A 20,899-nucleotide genomic window follows, 5' to 3' on the forward strand; every position below is an offset into this window, starting at 1 on the left:
CGTAGTTTGGTTTGACTGCTGTGGCTATAGTCATCCTTTTTATATTCTAGTGAGCAGGAAGGAAAAATAGAGGGGAGGTTATCTCCCGTCCTTTTGAAGAAACTTCCCAGCAGTTGCCCAGAACTTTAAGACCCATTGGTTAGAATTTAGACATTGGTCACATCCAGTTGTAAGGGAGGCTGGGAAATAAACTTAGTTCAGACAGCCATGTATGAAGATATAATTCATGATTTTTTAAAAGTGATTACATAACATTCCATGGTTTGGATTCACTATAAATGATTTACCTGTTCTTTATTGTTAGACATTTAAGTTGCTTTTGAAATTTTTGTTACTATAAACAAAGTGAAAATCAACAACTTGTGTCTTTAAAAAGTGAATCAGTGAGCATAAAAGCTACCCATTAGAATATTGAGTATATAGGAGAGAACTTGGAAGTAGCAAAAATAATGCTTTGAGAGTTTTCCTCTAAGACTAAGATGAAGATCCTGTAAAGAGTAGTGGAATTAAGCAATACCTTATAAAATTTGGACTTTATAGTCATCTATTAAAGAAAATTAAACCAACATATAGTATTGCTGACTTACATAAACTAATGCAATAAAACAATTATGGATAATTTACATTTTTTAAAAATATTTTTAAAATTTATTTCTAGGAGAGAGAGAGAGAGAGACAGGGTGAGCAGGATAGGGTCAGAGAGAGAGGGAGACACAGACTCTGAAATAGGCTCCAGGCTCTGAGCTGGCAGTCAGCACAGAGCCCGATGCGGGGCTCGAACCCATGAACCACGAGATCATGACCCAAGCGAAAGTCGGACGCTTAACCGACTAAGCCACCCAGGCGCCCCGATAATTTACATTTTTAAAAGTGTGTATAAATGGTCTAAGTGTCATACATATGTTTACTGTGTCTAAGTTCTTGATGTTTTTAGCACTGAAATGACATATGATTTTGTTTGGACAAGTATTTCACTTTAAATTGATTCATTCTTTTCCAATAAGGTGTTACTCTATGAGCTATTACTTAAGCTTAGAAAATAAATAACAAGTTGTGTTCAAATTTATATATACTTTCACGAGGCTAATTATACTTGTATTGACTTGCAGGCCTTTTTGCAGATGTGTAACCTGCCTGTCAAAGTGGTTTGTAGGGCAAATGCAGAATATATGTCTCCATCTGGTAAGTGTTTTAAAAATTCTCATTAATATTCTGTATTGATAAAATTGTAACGGTAGTTCAGTTTGTACCTAGATTTTAAAAATGCCTATTTTTGTTTGTTTTGTTTACCCTTTGAAGAATTTTCCCATGGTTTTATAAAGTAACAGTTGTAAACTTGATAATCTTTGGGTGGACATGGCTATTCATTTCAACTCTGTGGTCACAGGTGGTTAGTGGAAAGTTACAGGAAATACTAAGAAATATTAAGAAAATACATAATCTCAAGTATCCCCAATCTTATTTACATAGTGCTGTTTCCACTTCAGAAAACAAATTTTAATATTAATGAATCCAGTTTTTATTAAACACACTTCTCTAAACTGTACTCTCTTATTATACAGAGGGAAGAAGAGAGATTGTGGAATAATTAACTTGTCAAAGATCTTAAGGTCATCTCTGAAAGCTTTTGGTTTCTAATTTAATTTTGTTTTATTTTTATTTCAACAGGTTTTAAAATACTTTTTATTAAAATTTTAGCCTTTCTGCTGTATTTTATAATCAGTGTTGCCTTTTCTGTGTGTCATGTATTAGTAGATTAGGGTATAGTTTTAAATAAATATGGTTCAGATAAATTTTTTTAATTGTAACTTTCAGTTTTTTATTTTTTTTTTAATGTTTATTCTTGAGAGAGAGCGAGAGAGAACACGAGATGGGGAGGGACAGAGAGAGAGGGAGACACAGAATCTGAAGCAGGTTCCAGGCTCTGAGCTCTGAGTTGTCAGCACAGAGCTGGATGCAGGGCTTGAACTCATGAACTGTGAGATCATGACCTGAACCAAAGTCAGTCGCCCAACTGACCCAGCCACCCAGGTGCCCCTGGTACAGATAATTTTATAAAAATGTAGTGCCACAAAGCTCATAGATGTTAAGTAGAATTGGTATGGTTTTGCTGGTGCAGTAATAACACAGAATCACTCCTTTATGGGTAAATCCATGAGTATAAATGGTTGGGATGTGTGAGTTACATTTCTTTTAGGGAGACATTTATCTGTTTCCTCACTGTGAAGATAACTTAGAAATGACTTGTATAGGAGCGCCTGGGTGGCTTAGTCGGTTAAGTGTCCGACTTTGGCTTAGGTCATGATCTCGTGGTTCGTGGGTTCGAGCCCCGCGTCAGGCTCTGTGCTGACTGCCAGCTCGGAGCCTGGAGCCTATTTCAGAGTCTGTATCTCCCTCTCTCTCTGACCCTCCCCTGCTCATGCTGTCTGTCTGTCTGTCTGTCTCTCTCTCTCTCTCTCTCTCCTAGAAATAAATAAAAATATTAAAAAAAAAAACAAAAAAAAAAGAAATGACTTGTATAAAGCATTTTTTTCTTTGCATCTTAGATTGTTAAAGGTAGTAATAATTATTAAAAGCTGTGAAGAAAGCCTCCATATACACTGAAAATTCTACATTAATACATCTGCATTTATAGATTTATGAATATACATTTTAAAACATCTCCACAAAAGAATTTCTAGATTTGTAAGCATAGACATATTTTAGATTCTTGAAGACCATTCATTGACTCATTTTCTGTTAATTTTGTGTAGAGATTTTATAAACTTTCTAAATTCTGGTGAAATGAATTATATTGAGTTCTATCTTTTTCCTTTATATAGTCATATAAAGAGTATAGCTATTCATATAAAAAAGCTAACATTCTAATAGTACTAACATTACTATCTTTGGCAGATGAGGTAAAGCCATATAATTCATTCTTTTCCTAAAATGACTGTACTGAGTATCACCTAGGTAGATATCTGACTTTTTATAGACTCTATGAAAGATAAATAAATACTATAGAGGCTACATATCTATCTATCTGTCTGTCTGTCTGTCTATCTATGTATATACACACACATACACACACGTATGTATATGTGTGTTTATATACATTCATAGGGAGGAGTCTCCTGTAAGTAGATGAAAATGGCACTTTCTCTTAAGGCATTTATTTAAATTTCATCTTATGACTAGTATTATTCTCTTCAATCATATGATTTGGCATGATCAGGGGTAGTTTTATTGGTTTTCGTGATCTTGTAGATTTTTAAAGCAGAGAGCATCATGGAGTGGTCAGAAGACTGCTTGGCTAAGAGCTAGGAAAATTTTTACTCTAATCCTTCTGTGACCTTGTCACTTATTAACAGTTTCTTTGGGAAATTTCACTTCTCTTTTTTGAGCTTCACTGACTTCATCTGTAATATGTGGTGATTGCATTAGATGGTCTCTGGGGTTCTTTTTGTTTCTAATGTTTTCTGAACCTGCAAACTTCCTTGCTTTCTCCTTGCTTCCTTTAAAAATGAAGGTTCTTTTTTAAAAGCACTTTTTAAAAAATCTTTGTTTTAAGTAGGCTCCATGCCCAATGCGGGACTTGAACTCATGACCCTGAGATCAAGAGTCACATGCTTTATCGACTGAGCCAGCCAGGAGCCCCTAAAAACAAAAGTTGTAAAAATGATTATTTTGCCTAAAATAAGAAATAGGGCCCTCATTTTTTTAAATGGTCTTTGGTGCCAGAGGATAAATGTCTCACTGTGCTTTTGCTTGATACCTGAAATAATAAGGATGTAACACTGGCTCCATTTTTTTAAGGTTTATTTATTTTGAGAGAGAGAGCAAGCATGTGAGTGTGCGAGAGTTGGGGGTGGGAGGGTTTGGGGAGAATCCTAAGCAGGGATCCCAAGGCAGGGCTCAAACTCAAGAACCTTGAGATCATGACCCGACCTGAAATTAAGAGTCAGATGCTTAACTGTCTGAGCCACCCAGGCACCCCAACATTGGCTCCGCTCTAAGTCAGGCTAGTGACAAAAAACATTATTTACTTCTAATTTGTTGCCTTGATTTTTATATATTTCTTTATATTTAGAGATATAGGAGTATTCAGTTAACCACCCTCACTGATTTCCTGCTTCATAATCTACAGTACTGAAAACATATTTTTTAAAATTTATTTTTGAGAGAGCGAGAGAGAGAGCATGAGCAGGAGAGGGGCAGAGAGAGGGGTACAGAGGATCTGAAGTGGGCTCTGTGCTTAGAGCAGAGAGCCCAATATGGGGCTTGACCCTGCGAAACGGAGATCATGCCCTGAGCCGAAGTCAGAAAACTTAACTGAGCTACCCAGGTGCCTAATACTGAAAGTATTTTTAAGAAAAGAAATAAAATACAAACTCCATCTAAAAATGCCTAACTGGTTATTCAAAATGAGAAATACACTTCGCTTTCAAAATGCTATGCCCTAAAAATAGCCTTAGTCTAGGCATTTATCCACACATAGTTTTCATTCTTAGATCATTTTATCTCAGAGGACCTGCACTATTTCTAGCATTACAGTACTTACAAAGATTTTATCTCAAGTTAAAAAACACTATGACCTAATACTTACCCAGATAAATTCTTTTCTCCTTTGCGAGATTAGAAGAAAGGGATGTGGAATGCAGTGTTTTTATATTGGTAACATGGAAATGTCTTTGAAATACATCTGTTGAGTTGTTTCCCTGAAGACCTGCCTTTCCCATGTAATGAATGTTATCTCATGAATGTAGGTGAAGCTTCTGTTGGTGCTGTGCACCTCATCCATTACTTTAGGGCTGCATGAGGCCTAGGGAGTCCAGCTGTTGAAGAGGACTGTGGAGAAGCCTGCTCTTAGTGTGAACTCTATTTGAACTAGCTCTGACAGCAGGTTTCATCCTCTAGTTTTTGGGGTGAACTTCATTGCTATTTGGAGACTGTTATCATCTCTGATAATTTCATCAACTATTAGTTTTCATAAAAATGAAATATTACTTTTTTAATATGACGTTTATATAGAGAAACCAGTTTTTATAAGCCTGCTTTTATTTTTTCCCCCCAAATGTATCTGGGAGCATACTTTGTATTAGAATTCATAAACTAGCATACCTTCAAAGATTGTTAATTCTCTTAATTACAATTTTTTTTGAGTCAAAGACATTTATTAATGTACCATCATGTGCTTAATATATTGAACTTAATGGGTGTCCGAGGTTTAAAAGTAGATGTAAAAAGGTCTTTTCTTAAAAGTAGTTTAAAAATAGATTGATTCATTGTACTCTGAAGAAAAAGACCCACTACATTTCTTACAAACCTGTCAGTGGTTGTGAACCAATGTCCTGCCTGTTCATGTAAGTTGAATAATTAGCATTTACTGCTATATATTGTTAGTGTTATATATATTATATAGTATATATATGTATAGTGCTATATATATTATATATATTAAATATATATATTGCTATATATTGTTAGTGTTAGTTCTGAAAAGGGAATATTATTGTGGTCAGTTATTATATACAAGTGAGAATTCTAGAAATGAATCTCCTTTTTTTCTTTTAAAATTAGTAATGGTTTATAGAATTTGGAGTGCCTGCGTGGCTCAGTCATTTAAGCGTCTGGCTCTTCATTTTGGCTCAGGTTATGATCTCAGGGTTGGAGAGTTCAAGTCCCACATTGGGCTTCATGCTGATAACTCAGGGCCTGTGTTGGATCTTCTCCCTCTCTTTCTGACCCTCACCTTCTCATACTCTCTCTTTCTCTCTCTCTCTCTCAAAGTAAATAAACTTAAAAAAAGTTCATAAAATTTAAGGTACACATTTAACTATAGTTTTCAAAAGTTATAGGGTTACAAGGTCAGTATTTTAATAAAACATATTACATTTTTATGTTAATTTACTGAAAGTGTTTTCATGCATTTCTTTTTCCCCAACAGGTAAAGTACCTTTTATTCATGTAGGAAATCAAGTAGTATCAGAACTTGGTCCAATAGTACAATTCGTTAAAGCAAAGGTAATAAAAAAGATATTAAATATATTTGATCACAGTTACTCTTAAGTCATTCATCATTCTTTAGCATGTCTAAACATTTACATTGATTTTAACCTAGTTTCATAAAATGCCAATATAAACTAGTGGAGAAATATTTCTAAAGTGTAAGTTTTATTTCTCCATAATGTAAATCAATGGCAAAAGATGTAATTTGATCTTTACAAAATGGTAGATAATTTTCTGACTTACACTTATGAGAATTTTGGTCATAAATGAAAACTTAGGTTGTTATAAAATGTCAGGTTAACCTTTGAGAAGGAAATATAGGATATATTTGGAAATTGAATATTAATATATACATTTGAATTATTCAGTTTAGGTTTAATAGTTATAAAGCAAAAAAAATAGTTATAAAGGACGACCCCCATTAACATTTTGGGGAACATCTTTCCAGACTTTTTTCTTTGCATATAAAGAAAAATATAGATCTTACTATTATGTGCTATTTTGCAACCTGCCTTTTAAAATCGTCAATACGTTTGGAAATTCTTTCATGTTAATGATGACAGAAATACATCGTCCTTTTAAATTGTTGTATAGTATTATACATTCTTTTATATGGATGTATTATAATTTATTTATTTAAGTCTTTATTGATGGATACTTAAGTTGTAGTCAGTTTTTGGCTCTTACCGAGTATTCAGGTAAATATTCTTCTGCAGACACCTTTGTAAACTTGTCAGATTATCTCCTTAGGATAAATTCCTAAGAGTAATACTGTGATGTTGAAGGGGGTGTGCATTTTTAAAATCTCACCACAGATGGCTGGATTGAACTAAAGGGTATACCATTTTATGCATTTTTCTCATTATTATAGTATATTAGAATTTAAAAATTAATGTCTATTTCCCTATATATTTACTAACATTTTTTTCACCTTTGAACACTTTATAAGCAGCACATGTCAATCTTTTGGCATTTATTTTATTACTAATAAGATTAGTCTCTTAGAAAAACAAGGTTTACTGACCATTCTTGTTTTCTTCTTTTGTGAAATAACTAAAAATGTAATTTTGTCCATTGAAAGATACACTTTTATGATAGCATATAAACAGTACGTATTATTTTGTCATGGTAGCAGATATTTAACCATTTTTGTTATAAAATTTTATTTTAGGAGATATTTTAGAAGTTTACTGGACATTTGTTGTAAAAACATTGATGTAAAAACATTTATATTATTTGGTAGTAAGATAACTGAAAGTTTTTGTCTATTTAATATGATGCTCTTTTAAATTTTTTTAAATTCCCTTTAGGGCCATTCTCTTAGTGATGGGCTGGATGAAGTCCAAAAAGCAGAAATGAAAGCCTACATGGAATTAGTCAACAATATGCTGTTGACTGCAGAGGTACAATAGAAGATAATAGGCCTTGAAAATAAGCTTTTCCTCTTATAAAAGATAATCTTTCCTCATGGGTTATTTAAAAATTATTGCAAAATAGGAATATAGTCAGTCAGTTCTAGGACTAGGATGGTTCCTGGCATTATTTGGTTATTATGTTTGAACAAGTTGCCTGACATTTTCAGATCTAGTTTTTCTATTTGTAAAAAGGAGTGATTCTTGCCCATTCATTATCTGACTTTGGTCTTGGGAGGTTTTCTTAATTAATATATGTAAAATCTTCGATGGTATTTAGAGATATACTATATGAGTAAGAAATACTTTTATTAAGTAGTACCATTAATTAAATTTAATAATTCTGTATAGCAACATTAGCCAAAGAAGGAAAACTCTCTTATATGGGACATTTATAAAGTTGGCTTATAAAAAATCACCATGGCAAGAAATAATTTTCTTTATCCATTTTCTCTTTGGTGTTCTAAAGTTTTAGTGACTGTTCTTTTGTTCCTAGTTGTATCTTCAGTGGTGTGATGAAGCTACAGTAGGGGAGGTGAGTGGTTCTGCAGCATTTATCTTAATTAAAATTTAATGAGAAAACACTTTTGCTCAGAATCTTAAGTCCCTGCTCATAAATGAAACATTGTGGTTTATACCATTAGTGATATAGTTTTTCACTTACTTTAATTTTGCTTGCACATACATTTTAGGGAAGCTGTGTGTCATTGTTTGATATAACTGGTTGCAAAGTACATAAAAGTTTATATATTTTTAAAGGGAATGGCTTAAAATTTTAATTTTTTAGATTGCAAGCGATGTATTTTTTTCAAATTGCTGTGTTGTGTTCTGAAAATATGTTTTCCTAAGAATTCTATTTGTAAAAACAGGCTTTGTTTTTAGAAAGAGTCATGTTTATAACAAATCTTTTTGCTCTAGATCACTCATGCTAGATATGGATCTCCTTACCCTTGGCCCTTGAATCATATTTTGGCCTATCAGAAACAGTGGGAAGTTAAACGTAAGATGAAAGCTATTGGATGGGGCAACAAGACTCTGGACCAGGTGAGTTCAGGTTAAAGTTGACAAAAGCGTTGACTTTAATGCATTAAGAAATTTATTTTTTGTATTAATTTTTTAAAAAAAATCCCAGCATAATAAAAAAATTAAGAAAAAATTTGCCCTTTTTCCTGACTTGAAGTGGTTTTCATTTGTTTTATAAAAATCATATATGCTTATTGTAAAACATATTACATAACACAGAAAACTTCAAAAAGGAAATAGAAATTGCTTGAAATCCTACCACCTAGAAATTACCACTGCTAACTATTTGGAGAACATTCTTCTGGATATCTCTTAATAACATTTTCCTTAAATGGGATCATATTATACCTGTCACTCTACATTCTGATTTTTTTTTTTTCCTATTCACCAATACATTGTGGGCATCTTTTATGTCAATAAATATAGATCTGTAACATCAGGGCTTAAAAAAAACACAACAAAACCTTGTTAAATACAGTGGTTAATATATCTTTTTTTAAATCTTAAATTATTGAAGTAGCAAAATTTAAAAAATATGTATCTTGTCAAGGTCATGAGATTGAACTAATTCAGTGATTAAACTAATAATGTCTCTTTTCCAAGGTTCTCATAGTCCTAGCAGCCAGTTTACCGATGTGTGCCACTGGCCACAAGGGGGATTGGGCAAATGAATAGGGATTGAGTAAATGAAATCCATCTCCACTAGCAAGAAAACAACTCAAATGCTTTTACTCATGGTGGGTCAGCAGTGTCATCTTTATGAAGCAAGTTTTTTTAATATACATACAGTCATTTGAATTTATGGATTCAGGAAAACATTTTTGTAGGGTGTAGAGTTTTGAGATAAAAACTTTCTTGATAGTAATCCTTATAAGTAACTTAAGTGTACTTGTGTTTAAAGGACATCTGTTCTTATATTGTCTTCCTATTCGTTACACAGAAAGTTTTGCTTATGAAAAAAATACCGCTTTTATTCTCTGTGTGTTCTGTGGTCTCATTTAAATATATTATAAAAGGTTACCTAAATTTGTATTTTTGTTATAAACTGTGATGCAAATTACGTATTAGACACATTTTATTGTTTTGCTAATTTAAATACTTTCTTTGTGGTCTGTTGCCTTTGTTAGGTCTTAGAAGATGTAGACCAGTGCTGTCAAGCACTTTCTCAAAGACTGGGAACACAACCATATTTCTTCAATAAGCAGTAAGAAATTTTATCTCTTTTTAGTTTCTTTTCTATATTGTTAGGTTACAAATTTATTTTATCATAGAGGAATTGTTTTATCAAGAAATATTTGTGAAAAGATCTTGTTCTATTTAAATTCATTTTTGCCCTCATTTGACATTTACTTAGCACTTCTTGGGTATCAGACATAGCTCTAGGCTCTGGGAGACTAAAATTTCTAAAATGTAGTTCTTGCCATTAAAAATTTGTCTTAAGGGCACACATGTAAACCAGTTATTATTTTCTGATATGATAGAGGTGCTACTAGGGGTAGTTCCAGATGCTGTGTATGGAACTACATAATCTTAATAAAATTCTACATTTGCAAAGTACTGTTAAAACATGAAGAGTAACTATACTTTTTTATATAGGGTCATACCCTGGGGATTAGAAAAGTGAATAAAAATAAAATATTGTTGGATGGACAAGCACTGTTATGAACTTATCTTTTAAAAGTTAATGAAAATAGGGGTGCCTGGGTGGCTCAGTTGGTTAAGTGTCTGACTTCGGCTCAGATGATGATCTTGCAGTTTGTGGGTTCAAGCCCCACATCAGGCTCTCTGCTGTCAGCACAGAGCCCATTTCAGATCCCCTTTCCCCCTCTCTCTGCCTGTATGCTCAATTGGTAAAGCCTCTGACTCTTGATTTTGTCTCAGGTTGTGCATGATCTCTTGGTTTGTGGGATCGAGCCCTGTGTTGGGCTCCAGGCTGAGAGCACGGAGCCTGCTTGGGATTCTGTGTCTCCCTCTCTGCCCTTCCTCGCTTGTGCATTCACACGTACAGTCTCAATAAATAAACTTAAAAAAAATTAATAATTAGGTTTAGGGGCTCCTGGGTGGCTCAGATGGTTAAGTGTCTGACTTCGGCTCAAGCCCCACATTGGGCTCTCTCTTATCAGCACAGAACCTGCTTTACATCCTCTGTCCACTTCCCCTGCTTGCACATGCGCACATACTCTCTCTCCCTTTCAAAAATAAACATTAAAAAAATTTTTTGTTTTAATTAGGTTTGTTATGGTATTTATATGTAGTAAAATTATCAATTTTATGTTTACAGCTTGTGTTAGTAATGTTTGCAATATAGAATCTATTTGTGCTTCAGAGATCAACAGATCTCTGTGTGTCTAACACAAAAGAAATGTATCCACATGTTAGTATCAAGTAGTTCCTTGTCTTGCTGATAAGGAATTCTTAGAGGTTGGAAAACCCAGAAGAGGTGTGTTTTATTTTTGAAGTGCATTGTTATGTGTTCGGAGTTAATTTTGTTACACATGCGATCTTCATGAGAGGCCAGGAGAATATATCTCACTTATTTTTCTCCGTTAACTCAGTATCAGGGACTTCATAACCAGCTATCATTTACCATGTAATTTAGTGGAAATATAAAAAAATGTTTTTTCTTTTAAGGATACAGTTATATTTAAGCTTGTAATGAAAAATTCAAACTTTAGAACAGGCAAAAGTTTGCTATGGAGGAACTGTTTAATATTAAGATGTAGATTTCTGAAATAATTTTATCTTGTATGAGACTTAATAAACATTTTCCCCTAACGATTGAAAAATGAATAGATTTTATTTTTAACTTTAGTTTTACCCCATTGTCTAATAATACTAAACTGGAATTAGGAAAAAGTAACTTGTATTTTCACTTTGATATGACAGAATTTTTCTCATCCTTTTATCTGTCAGGAGTCATTACTTTGTGAGATACTATACCTTAGTGAATAGAACACTAGCTTAGGATACTTAAGATATTACGAGATCAGGTAGTATTGGATTCCATGTCAGTGGCCCTGAATTCTCTTCCTGGCTCTAATGTATATCAGACTTCGGCAAGTTACTTTACTTCCCTGTGTGCCCTCCCCTTACCCTCTAAAACTAGAATAAGTTTTTCTCCTAGCTTACCTTCTGGGGATGTTGAGAGAACTCATGAAAGAAACTCAGTATTTGTACTTGATGAGAGAAGGGGAATGGGTAGTTGAGGGAGATCCTGCAGCAAGAATAGGAATTGGGAAAAGAGGACAAAGAAAATAAATGGTGGAAAGAAAAAAGTAGAGTGAAATTGAAAGAAATTAGAAATAATGCAAGACAATTATTAACATTGGGTGGTCTCTTTATTCTTAATAGTATATAGTGTTGGTAGCTTTTAAATCTGTAAGTCATATTTCTGAAATGCTGTTAAGCAAAATCTGTATTCCTTGTTATATAAAGCTATCTTGCTGATGTGATATCTTTTAAGACACTTACTGAAAGACTGCTAGGTCATTTGTTCTTTTTCATGTTGTGAGCATGGACTTGGAATAAAAAAGTAAAACTTTTCTTAAAGTGTTATTTTTATATTATCTACATATATATTTTTAATAATATTTATATTACTGAGTGAAAAACACTNGACACTTACTGAAAGACTGCTAGGTCATTTGTTCTTTTTCATGTTGTGAGCATGGACTTGGAATAAAAAAGTAAAACTTTTCTTAAAGTGTTATTTTTATATTATCTACATATATATTTTTAATAATATTTCTATTACTGAGTGAATTACACTGTTGTAAAGCATTTATGAGCTCCCTGCACGTCTGTGTATTCTAAACAAAACCTATTTGGTAGCAGGGGCTCAGTAAATGTTTTTCAAAACTAGCTTAAATTGAGAAATTGGAAGAGTTATATTTGAAAAAGGAAGAGTATTGTTATTAACTATTAAATGGTAAAAGGTGAAAGTAAACCTTCATATACCGATGGGAAAGGATATTGAAGAAATGCTGCAAAAATTACATGTGGCAAAAAAAAAAAATTACATGTGGCAATCTTAGGATGAAAGATTTCAGAGAGGAAAATTACATGTGGCAATCTTAGGATGAAAGATTTCAGAGAGGAATTGGGTTTTATTGAGGTTTATTCAATAAAGAAATTACCAATTGAGAAATTTAATCAGTAATGAAAGAACTCCCAACAAATGAAGTCCAGGACTAGATGGTTTCACAGGTGAATTCCACCAGACATTTAAAGAGGAGTTAATACCTATTTTTCTCAAGCTATTCAAAAAAATAGAAGAGAAAGGAAAACGTACAAATTCATTCTATAAGGCCAGCGTTACTCTGATACCAAAACCAGGATAATATCTCTGATGAGTATAGATGTAAAAATCCTCAACAAAATCTTAGCAAACTGAATGAAATAGTACATTAAAAGGATCATTCACCAAGATTAAATGGGACTTATTCCATGGATGCAGGGGTGATTCAGCATTCTCAAATCAATCAGTGTGCTATATCACATTAATAAGAGAAAGGATAAAAACCATATGGTCATCATCTCAGTTGAACCACAAAAAGCATTTGACAGAATATGACATCTCTTCATGATAAAAACTGTCAACAAAGTGGAAATACAGGAAACATACCTCAACATAATAAAGGCCATATATTAAAACCCAGATAAAATTCAATTGTGAAAAACTAAAAGCTTTTCCTTTAAGATCAGAAACAAGACATGGATATCCATTCTCACCACTTTTATTCAATATAGTGCTGGAAATCCTAGCCACAGCAATCAGATAAAAAAAGAAATAAAAGACATCCAGAAGATGTTAAGGAAGAAGTAAAACTGTCACTATTTGCAGATCACATGATAATATATATAGGAAATGCTAAAGACTCTATCAAAAAGCTATGAGAACTGACAAATGAATTCAGTAAAGTTGCAGGATACAAAATTAATCTATAGAAATCTATTGTGTTTCTATGCACTAATTACAAAGTAACAGAGAAACTAAGAAAATAATATCATTTACAGTTGCACCAAAAAGAATAAAAATACCTAGGGATAAATTTAACCAGGGAGGCAGAAGACCTATACCCTGAAAACTATAAGACATGATGAAAGGAATTTAACATGAACATAAACAAATGGAAAGATGTAGTCTACTCATGGATTTTAAGAATTAATATTGTTAAAATGTCCATATTACCCAAAGCAATCTACAGATTGAATGCAATCCCTACCAAAACACAAATAACACTTTTCATAGAACTAGAACAGATAATCCTAAAATATGTATGGAACCACAGAAAACCTCAAATATCCAAAGCAATCTTGAGAAAGAAGAACAAAGCTGGAGGTGTCATAATCCCAGATTTCAAGATATATTACTAAGCTGTAGTAACCAAAACAGTATGGTACTGGTACCAAGTCAGACACATAGATCAATGGAGCAGGATAGAGAGCCCAGAAATAAACCCACACATATATGATGAATTAATCTGTGACAAAGGAGACAAAAAATATACAATGGGGAAGAGATAGTGTTTTTAATAAATGGCGTGCAAACTGGACAGCCACATGCAAAAGAGTGAAACTGGGCCACTTTCTCACACCAGACACAAAAATAAACTCAAAAAGGATTAAAGACCTAAATGTGAGACCTGAAACCATAAAACTAAAAGAAAAACAGGCAGTAATCCTTTAGACATCACCCTTAGCAACATATTTACGGGTATGTTTCCTCAGGCAAGGGAAACAAAAGCAAGAATAAACTTGGTACTACCCCGAAATAAAAAGTTTTTGCACAGTAAAACCACCAACAAAACAAAAAGGCAACTTACTGAATGGGAGAAGATATTTGCAAGTGATGTATTTGATAAGGGGTTTATATAAAAAATATATAAAGAACGTCTACAGCTCAACATCAAAAAACCAATGTGATTAAAAAATGGGCAGAAAACATGAATAGATATTTTTCCAAAGAAGACATACAGATGGCCAACAGACCCATGAAAAGATGCTTAACATTACTAATCATAAGGGAAATGCAAATCCAAACCACAGTGAGATATCACCTCACCAGTCAGAATGGCTGTTATCAAAAAGACAAGAAATAAAGTGTTGGTGAGGATGGAGAAAAGGGAAGCCTTGTGTATGGTTGATAAAAATGTAAATTGGTGCAGCCACTGTGAGAAACAGTACATATTTAATATTGTTGATTGCAGCATTATTTACCAAAGCCAAATTATGGAAGCAACCCAAGTATCTGTCAATAGGTGAATGGATATATGTAGGTGTATATACGTAATATGTAATAAAATACACTATATATGATATATATGCATATAACATGGAGTATTAATCATATGGAATGAGTCTTGCCATTTGCAGCAAAATGGATGGACTTAGAGGGTATTATACTAAGTCAAAGAAAGACAAATACCATATGATTTTACTTATATTTGGAATCTAAAAAAACCCAAAACAGAATATATAAACAAAAAAACAGACTCTTAAACACAGAAAACAAACTGGCAGTTACTAGAAGGGAAGTGGATGGGAAAGATAAGCAAAATAGATAAGGGAATTAAGAGGTACAAACTTCTAGGTATAGGACAGATAAGTCATGGAGATGAAAAGTATAGCATAGGGAATATAGTCAATAATATTGTAATAATGTTGTATGGTGACTAGTAATTGTGAGTATTGAGTACTGCATAGAATTGTTGAATCAGTATGTTGTACATCTGAAGCTAATCTAACATTGTGTGTCTATTATACTTTAATAATAATAAGTTTAAAAGTCACCACCCAAGAACATTAAGGACAAAATTTCAAAGATTATATATAAAAAAGGTTGGCAAGGGACTTGATTTACAAACTTGAACGACAATCCTAAAGATCCGTGATTCGTATATAAAGAAAGAATACGTAGATTATTGCTAGAGTATGAAGACATGGCAAGTTAGTAATATAAGGGAGAGAAAAACTACTTGAACACTGAGACAAAATTAATGTGTTTAGACTGACTATAAAAGGCATCAGAAAGAAATATGCAATCATAATAAAGCAAAAAAGTTGAGTGCAGAAAAATTTTAAATGGGAAAGATGAAGAAAACATTCACATTTTACAGTATTTTTATTTTGATATTCAAATGAAAGAAGAGTAGATAACTGATGGATGTTAGCAGAACCTGCTGGGATAATCATTTCATAGTATATGTAAATCAAACCGTCATGCTTTACATCTTAAACTTATACAGTGATGTGTGTCAATTATTTCTCAATAAAAATAGGGGAAAAAAAAAGAATAACAGAAATGTGGGGAGAATGATAATGCAAATAAGGAACTTAAAAATATATTTATGACCCTTGAATATTTTTCTAATAAAAAGTCTATAAAGCTAGTTGTAATAATATATATAAAAGATGTTAAAAATCTTAGGAGAATTGCTGTCAGTATTCAAATTATAATCCACTACTTAGCAGAAGGGTAGGAATGTTGGTTTTTTTTTTAATATGGTATAGGAAAAGGTATTAAAACTGGATGTTCATCAGGATCTTGGCTCTTGAACAATTCAGTAGAAATATTGGGCAAAGTGTTTTTTTTTTCTTGCATATGAATTGCAAATATTTTCTGAGTTTATTGCCCCCCCCCCCCCTTTTTTGATAAAGTCTAGGGGCACCTGGGTGGCTCAGTTGGTAAAGCCTCTGACTCTTGATTTTGTCTCAGCTCATACATGATCTCTTGGTTTGTGGGATCGAGCTCCGTGTGGGGCTCCCTCTGAGAGTGCAGAGCCTTCTTAGGATTCTGTCACTCCCCCTCTCTCTGCCCCTCCCCTGTTGTGCACGCACATGTACTATTTCTCTCTCTCTCTCTCTCTCTCTTCAACATAAATAAACTTAAAAAAAATTAATATTAAATTTGGGAGCACCTGGGTGGCTCAGTTGGTTAAGTATCTGACCGGCTCAGGTCACCATCTCATGGTTTGTGAGTTCAAGCCCCTCATTGGGCTCTCTGCTGTCATCACAGAACCTGCCTCAGATCTTCTGTCTACCCCCCTCCACCCCGCCCTCCCCTGCACGCACATGCTCGCACGCTCTTTCTTTCTCAAAAATAAACATTAAAATTTGTTTTAAAAAATTAGGTTTGTTACGGTATTTATATATAGTAAAATTGACAGTTTTATGTTTATAGCTCTGACTTTTAGGTNATTAGTAATTTATATATGTCATATATATATAATTAATATAAGTAATCGCTGAAATTTGTAAAGATTACAAAAAATATGCATTAGAAGTTATGTATGTTTCATTTGATACAGTATATTGTATTCTACTGCCTGTTAGATATTCTAAAGTAACTTGCCACAAAGTTGCTATCTTTATATAACATAAGATCAATTTCTGTATGCCTATTACCCTTATAATTCAGCAACTTTTGAAGTTATGTGGAGGTATATTTGCAGTAAATAATATTTTGACCACTTCAGAGGTACTTCTGGACCACACTAGTTTGAAAATATACTTATATTTGAACTCCTTCAGAGCTTTCATTTATTGATAAAAGATGCCCACCTACATAGACTACTGGAAGTTACATCAGGAAATAAATTCACCTTTTTTCATGATCTAATTCAGGAAGCAAAGAGTAGTTAATCCTAAACAAGGATTAGGAAAAATTGGTGAGATAAGATATATCTTTTAAGAAATATGTTTAGGGATATGGAATAGTTAATGTTTATATTAATTCTCACAAAGTGCCTCAGCTCTACATTTATCCACCTTCTACATCCCTGGTTCTTTTCAGGCATCCATTTGTTATTGAATCTTCATTTGTATGATAGGATCATGGTGCTATTAAGTCCAAGGACACTTGTGATCTTTTTAAACTATCCTGTTGGCTACCCTCAGTCTGAATAGTAATTCTTCATGAGTGTGTCAAAAAAGGGAAGGCTTTGAAAGAATGTGAATAACTACTATTGAAAAACTAAATATCCTCCATACCTTAGGCAGGATGCATCTCTCTCTATTTGCATCCGGCAAATACAGATTCAGTTCCTTAGATCCTTTTCTAAGAACTGGGGATATAAAAGATACATACAGTGTTACCTTTAAAGAGCTTGGAGAAGGGGCACATGGGTGGCCAGTCAGTTAAGCCTCTGACTTCGGCTCAGTCATGATCTTGTGGTTCACAAGTTCAAGCCCTGCACCAGGCTCTGTGCTAACAGCTCAGAGCCTGGAAGCCGGCTTGGGATTCTGTGTCTCCCTCTTCTCTCTGCCCTTTCCCTGTTTCTACTCTGTCTCTTTCTCTCTCTCTCAAAAATAAGTAATAATTTTAAAAAAAACATTAAAAAAAACATAATGAGGGGAAACAAGTGGACACAGTTTTAGTGTGGTGATAGAAATGCATCACCCTTTTAATCATTCAAAACATATTTCTAAGAACCTACTTTATAGCAGGCATTGTTCTAATTATTAGGGACACAGCAGGAAACAAGTGGAGATCTCCCTGGTAGAGGGAGACAGACACCTAACAACAAATGTTAGATAGTATTAAGTGCTGCATGGAGAATTAAAGTGGATCACATGGTAGTAAGTGACTGCATGTCCACTTAGTTTGGGTGTTCAGGGGAGGCTTTAAGATGTGACATTTAAACCTTACTCTGAAAAATAAGGAGCCGGCAATGTGAAGTCAAGGGAAGGGTGTTCTAGGCAGCAGGAATAATTGCGTCAAGGCTGTAAGATTGGCTTGAGTTTGTTATGTTCGAATGGAAGAAGCAAGGCCATTATTGGCTGTGTGTTGACAGTGGTAGAAGATGAGGCTGAAGAGATAAGCAGTGGCCAGGTCATCTGGACGTTGTATGCTTCATGTAATGAGTTTGGCATATTACTGTAAGTGGAATAGATATTCATGGGAATATTTTATGCTTGGAGTGGTATGTGTGATGACTTAAAAAAAATCACTCTGGCTACTCTGGACAATGAAGAGAACCGGCGTTAGGAGACTATTGCAGTGGTCTAGGGGAGAGAAGATGGTGGCTCAGAGTAGACGATAATGGAGAGAGAGAATTAGTAGTAGCCAGGACATCGTTTGGTGGTTGTGTATCACAACACTTGCTAATAGATATGAGGGCAAGAGAAAGAGAGGACTCAATAGTAACCCTGAGATTTTTGGCACAGATAGCTGAGAGGGTAGTGGTGCCTTTTAGTTTAGGAAATGGGGTGAGCATGTTTGAGATGCTTATTCATCATTCAGGTGGAGGTGTTATGGAGTATGTGTGTATGTATGATTCTGGAGTTTAGAAGAGGGGCTGGGATTGGAGGCAAATCGTGGGGAATTAGTGGCATAAAGAGGTATTTAAAGCCATGCAGCAGCATGAGGTCTTTGATCATTAGTGATCAAGGCCACATAGCTAGTAAGTAAGTGGCAGAAATAGTATTCAAACTTAGATATGATGGACCGCAAAATCTGTTCTTCTAAACTAGATTATTGTAACATGCTTTGACATTTAGGTAGGCTAACACATATTTTCTCAAAAACTTTTTGTCACTGTGGGACTGACAGCAATAATTAGCTCCTAATTATGATGATATTTTCTTTTTAGTAAGATTGTGCTGGCAATTATTTTAATATAATGTAGTTTGGCGATGCCTCATTTATAGACCATTAGTAGTGAGGTAGATGAATTTCTGTTTTTTTGTTACTAATATATAATTAAAGGGAAAAAGCCCTAGAAAATATATGTTGAAGCTATGTTTATTTCTCTTTCAGAAAGCTAAATTACTTAAAAAGTGGTAAAAATAAAATTAAATCCTGTTGTTAATATATGATTGGGTATTCAGGTGTCATTTGTCCCTGCCTCACAGTGAAATCCTCTGTGCTTTGATACCATTTTGTTTATGCATCTATTAAAGCACTTACTAAATTGTGCTGTGGTAATTTATGTTTTGTGTTCATGTCTTAGAACCTTTGGGGTTCTCGTATCTCTAGCACCTAGCACACACTTCCTGGCACACTGGAGAACTGTTCAGCAGATAAACTAATGAGTAAAATGAATATAATCAATGACACCAAAATTGTTTTAATGTATTACTACTTTAAAAAGCAAGTCACACAGCTAGCAAATCATAACATAAAAGGTTTTTTTTTTCCCTATCTTACAACAGAAACTCCAAGTAAAAACAAAATAAAGTCTATCAAGTTGAGGTAGGATTTATTTCTTATGTGACTTTCTTTTGAATGGATGAATAAAATGTTTTAAAAAGTAGTGTATATTCTACCATACAGGTTAAATGCTGTTCATGTTACTCTCATTTCTATTTGTGTTTTAGGCCTACTGAACTAGATGCACTGGTATTTGGCCATTTGTATACCATTCTTACCACACAGTTGACCAATGATGAACTTTCTGAGAAGGTGAAAAACTATAGCAACCTCCTTGCTTTCTGTAGAAGAATTGAACAGCACTATTTTGAAGATCGTGGTAAAGCCAGCTCATCTATCAGATCATCTTAGAGACACGTCTTAATTTAGTCATTTAAAAAAATTAACTTGAAATATGTTATGTGAAAGACCTGATAAATGATGGTATCAGAATTTTAAAACCAAAAACACTGTTTTCTGAAACCTCAGAATAAATTATATAATGTATCCTATACACGTACTTTATACTGTTAATTAAAGTAATTCTGAATGGTTTCACTTGCTATGTTGTACTCTCTATATCTTGAAATTTTTTTTTTCTTCAAACATGTATGCATATAAAAATAAAGCTCAAAGAACTGGATGGCTGGTGTATTTATTTCTTTCCGATCTTTCTGAGAGCCACTCTGAGCTTTTTATACATGGAATAAACTGTCTTTTCTAAGGCAAGTAATTTGTGTTCCATACTTTTAAGATTACTTTAATAGGTACATGGTGAACCTAAGCATGGGAAAAATGTTCTTCAAAAGTATGTACTCAGAAAATGTAAATAATTGCAAGGTACTTAAATCCTGGAACAGATTACCATTTAAAAGCATTCTTCATATCTAAACTGAGTTGAAGTTTGTTTGTTTTTATTTATTTATTTTTTAAATGTTATTTATTTTTGAGAGAGGAAGAGAGACAAAGCACGAGTGGGGAAGGGGCAGAGAGAGAGGGAGACACAGAATCCGAAGCAGGCTCCAGGCTCTAAGCTGTCAGCACAGAGCCCGATGCAGGGCTCGAACTTAGGAACTGTGAGATCATGACCTGAGCCAAAGTTGGATGCTTAACTGACTGAGCCACCCAGGCGCCCCTTGAATTTTTAAACATCTCATCAGAGCACCCACAATTTATATTTGATAAATGGATAGTTTCAAGGATCTTATTTTTTTTGAGACAACAATGTTTTAATAATGTTTTATTCCTCTTGTGTTGAAAGCGATGCTGTAAACATTGGGGCTACATGGCCCCTATGCAGCACTCCTGTATCCTTTGGATAAATTCCTACTAGTGCTATTGC

The 20,899-nt window shown here is 33.8% G+C and overlaps 1 protein-coding gene across 2 annotated transcripts in view; it reads left to right on the forward strand.

Moving 5' to 3' along the window:
- The window catches only part of MTX2 (metaxin 2), a 65,087-nt gene extending 44,887 nt beyond the window's left edge, over positions 1–20,200 (forward strand). The window contains exons 4-11 of one of the 2 annotated variants that reach the window (XM_077751117.1): positions 1,110–1,182; positions 5,930–6,006; positions 7,302–7,394; positions 7,900–7,938; positions 8,322–8,447; positions 9,554–9,630; positions 19,581–19,620; positions 19,746–19,804. In XM_077751117.1, the coding sequence (XP_077607243.1) occupies positions 1,110–1,182; positions 5,930–6,006; positions 7,302–7,394; positions 7,900–7,938; positions 8,322–8,447; positions 9,554–9,630; positions 19,581–19,593 (498 nt within the window). In that variant the 3' untranslated portion in view covers positions 19,594–19,620; positions 19,746–19,804. Of the gene's footprint in view, positions 1–1,109; positions 1,183–5,929; positions 6,007–7,301; positions 7,395–7,899; positions 7,939–8,321; positions 8,448–9,553; positions 9,631–19,580; positions 19,621–19,745 lie in introns of both variants that reach the window. The other variant, XM_077751115.1, reaches the window with a different exon arrangement.
- The last annotated feature ends 699 nt before the right edge of the window (positions 20,201–20,899 follow it).

Source organism: Crocuta crocuta, unplaced genomic scaffold, assembly GCF_008692635.1.
Source record: "Crocuta crocuta isolate KB4526 unplaced genomic scaffold, BGI_CrCroc_1.0 scaffold219, whole genome shotgun sequence".
In the NCBI taxonomy this organism is placed as follows: domain Eukaryota; kingdom Metazoa; phylum Chordata; class Mammalia; order Carnivora; family Hyaenidae; genus Crocuta; species Crocuta crocuta.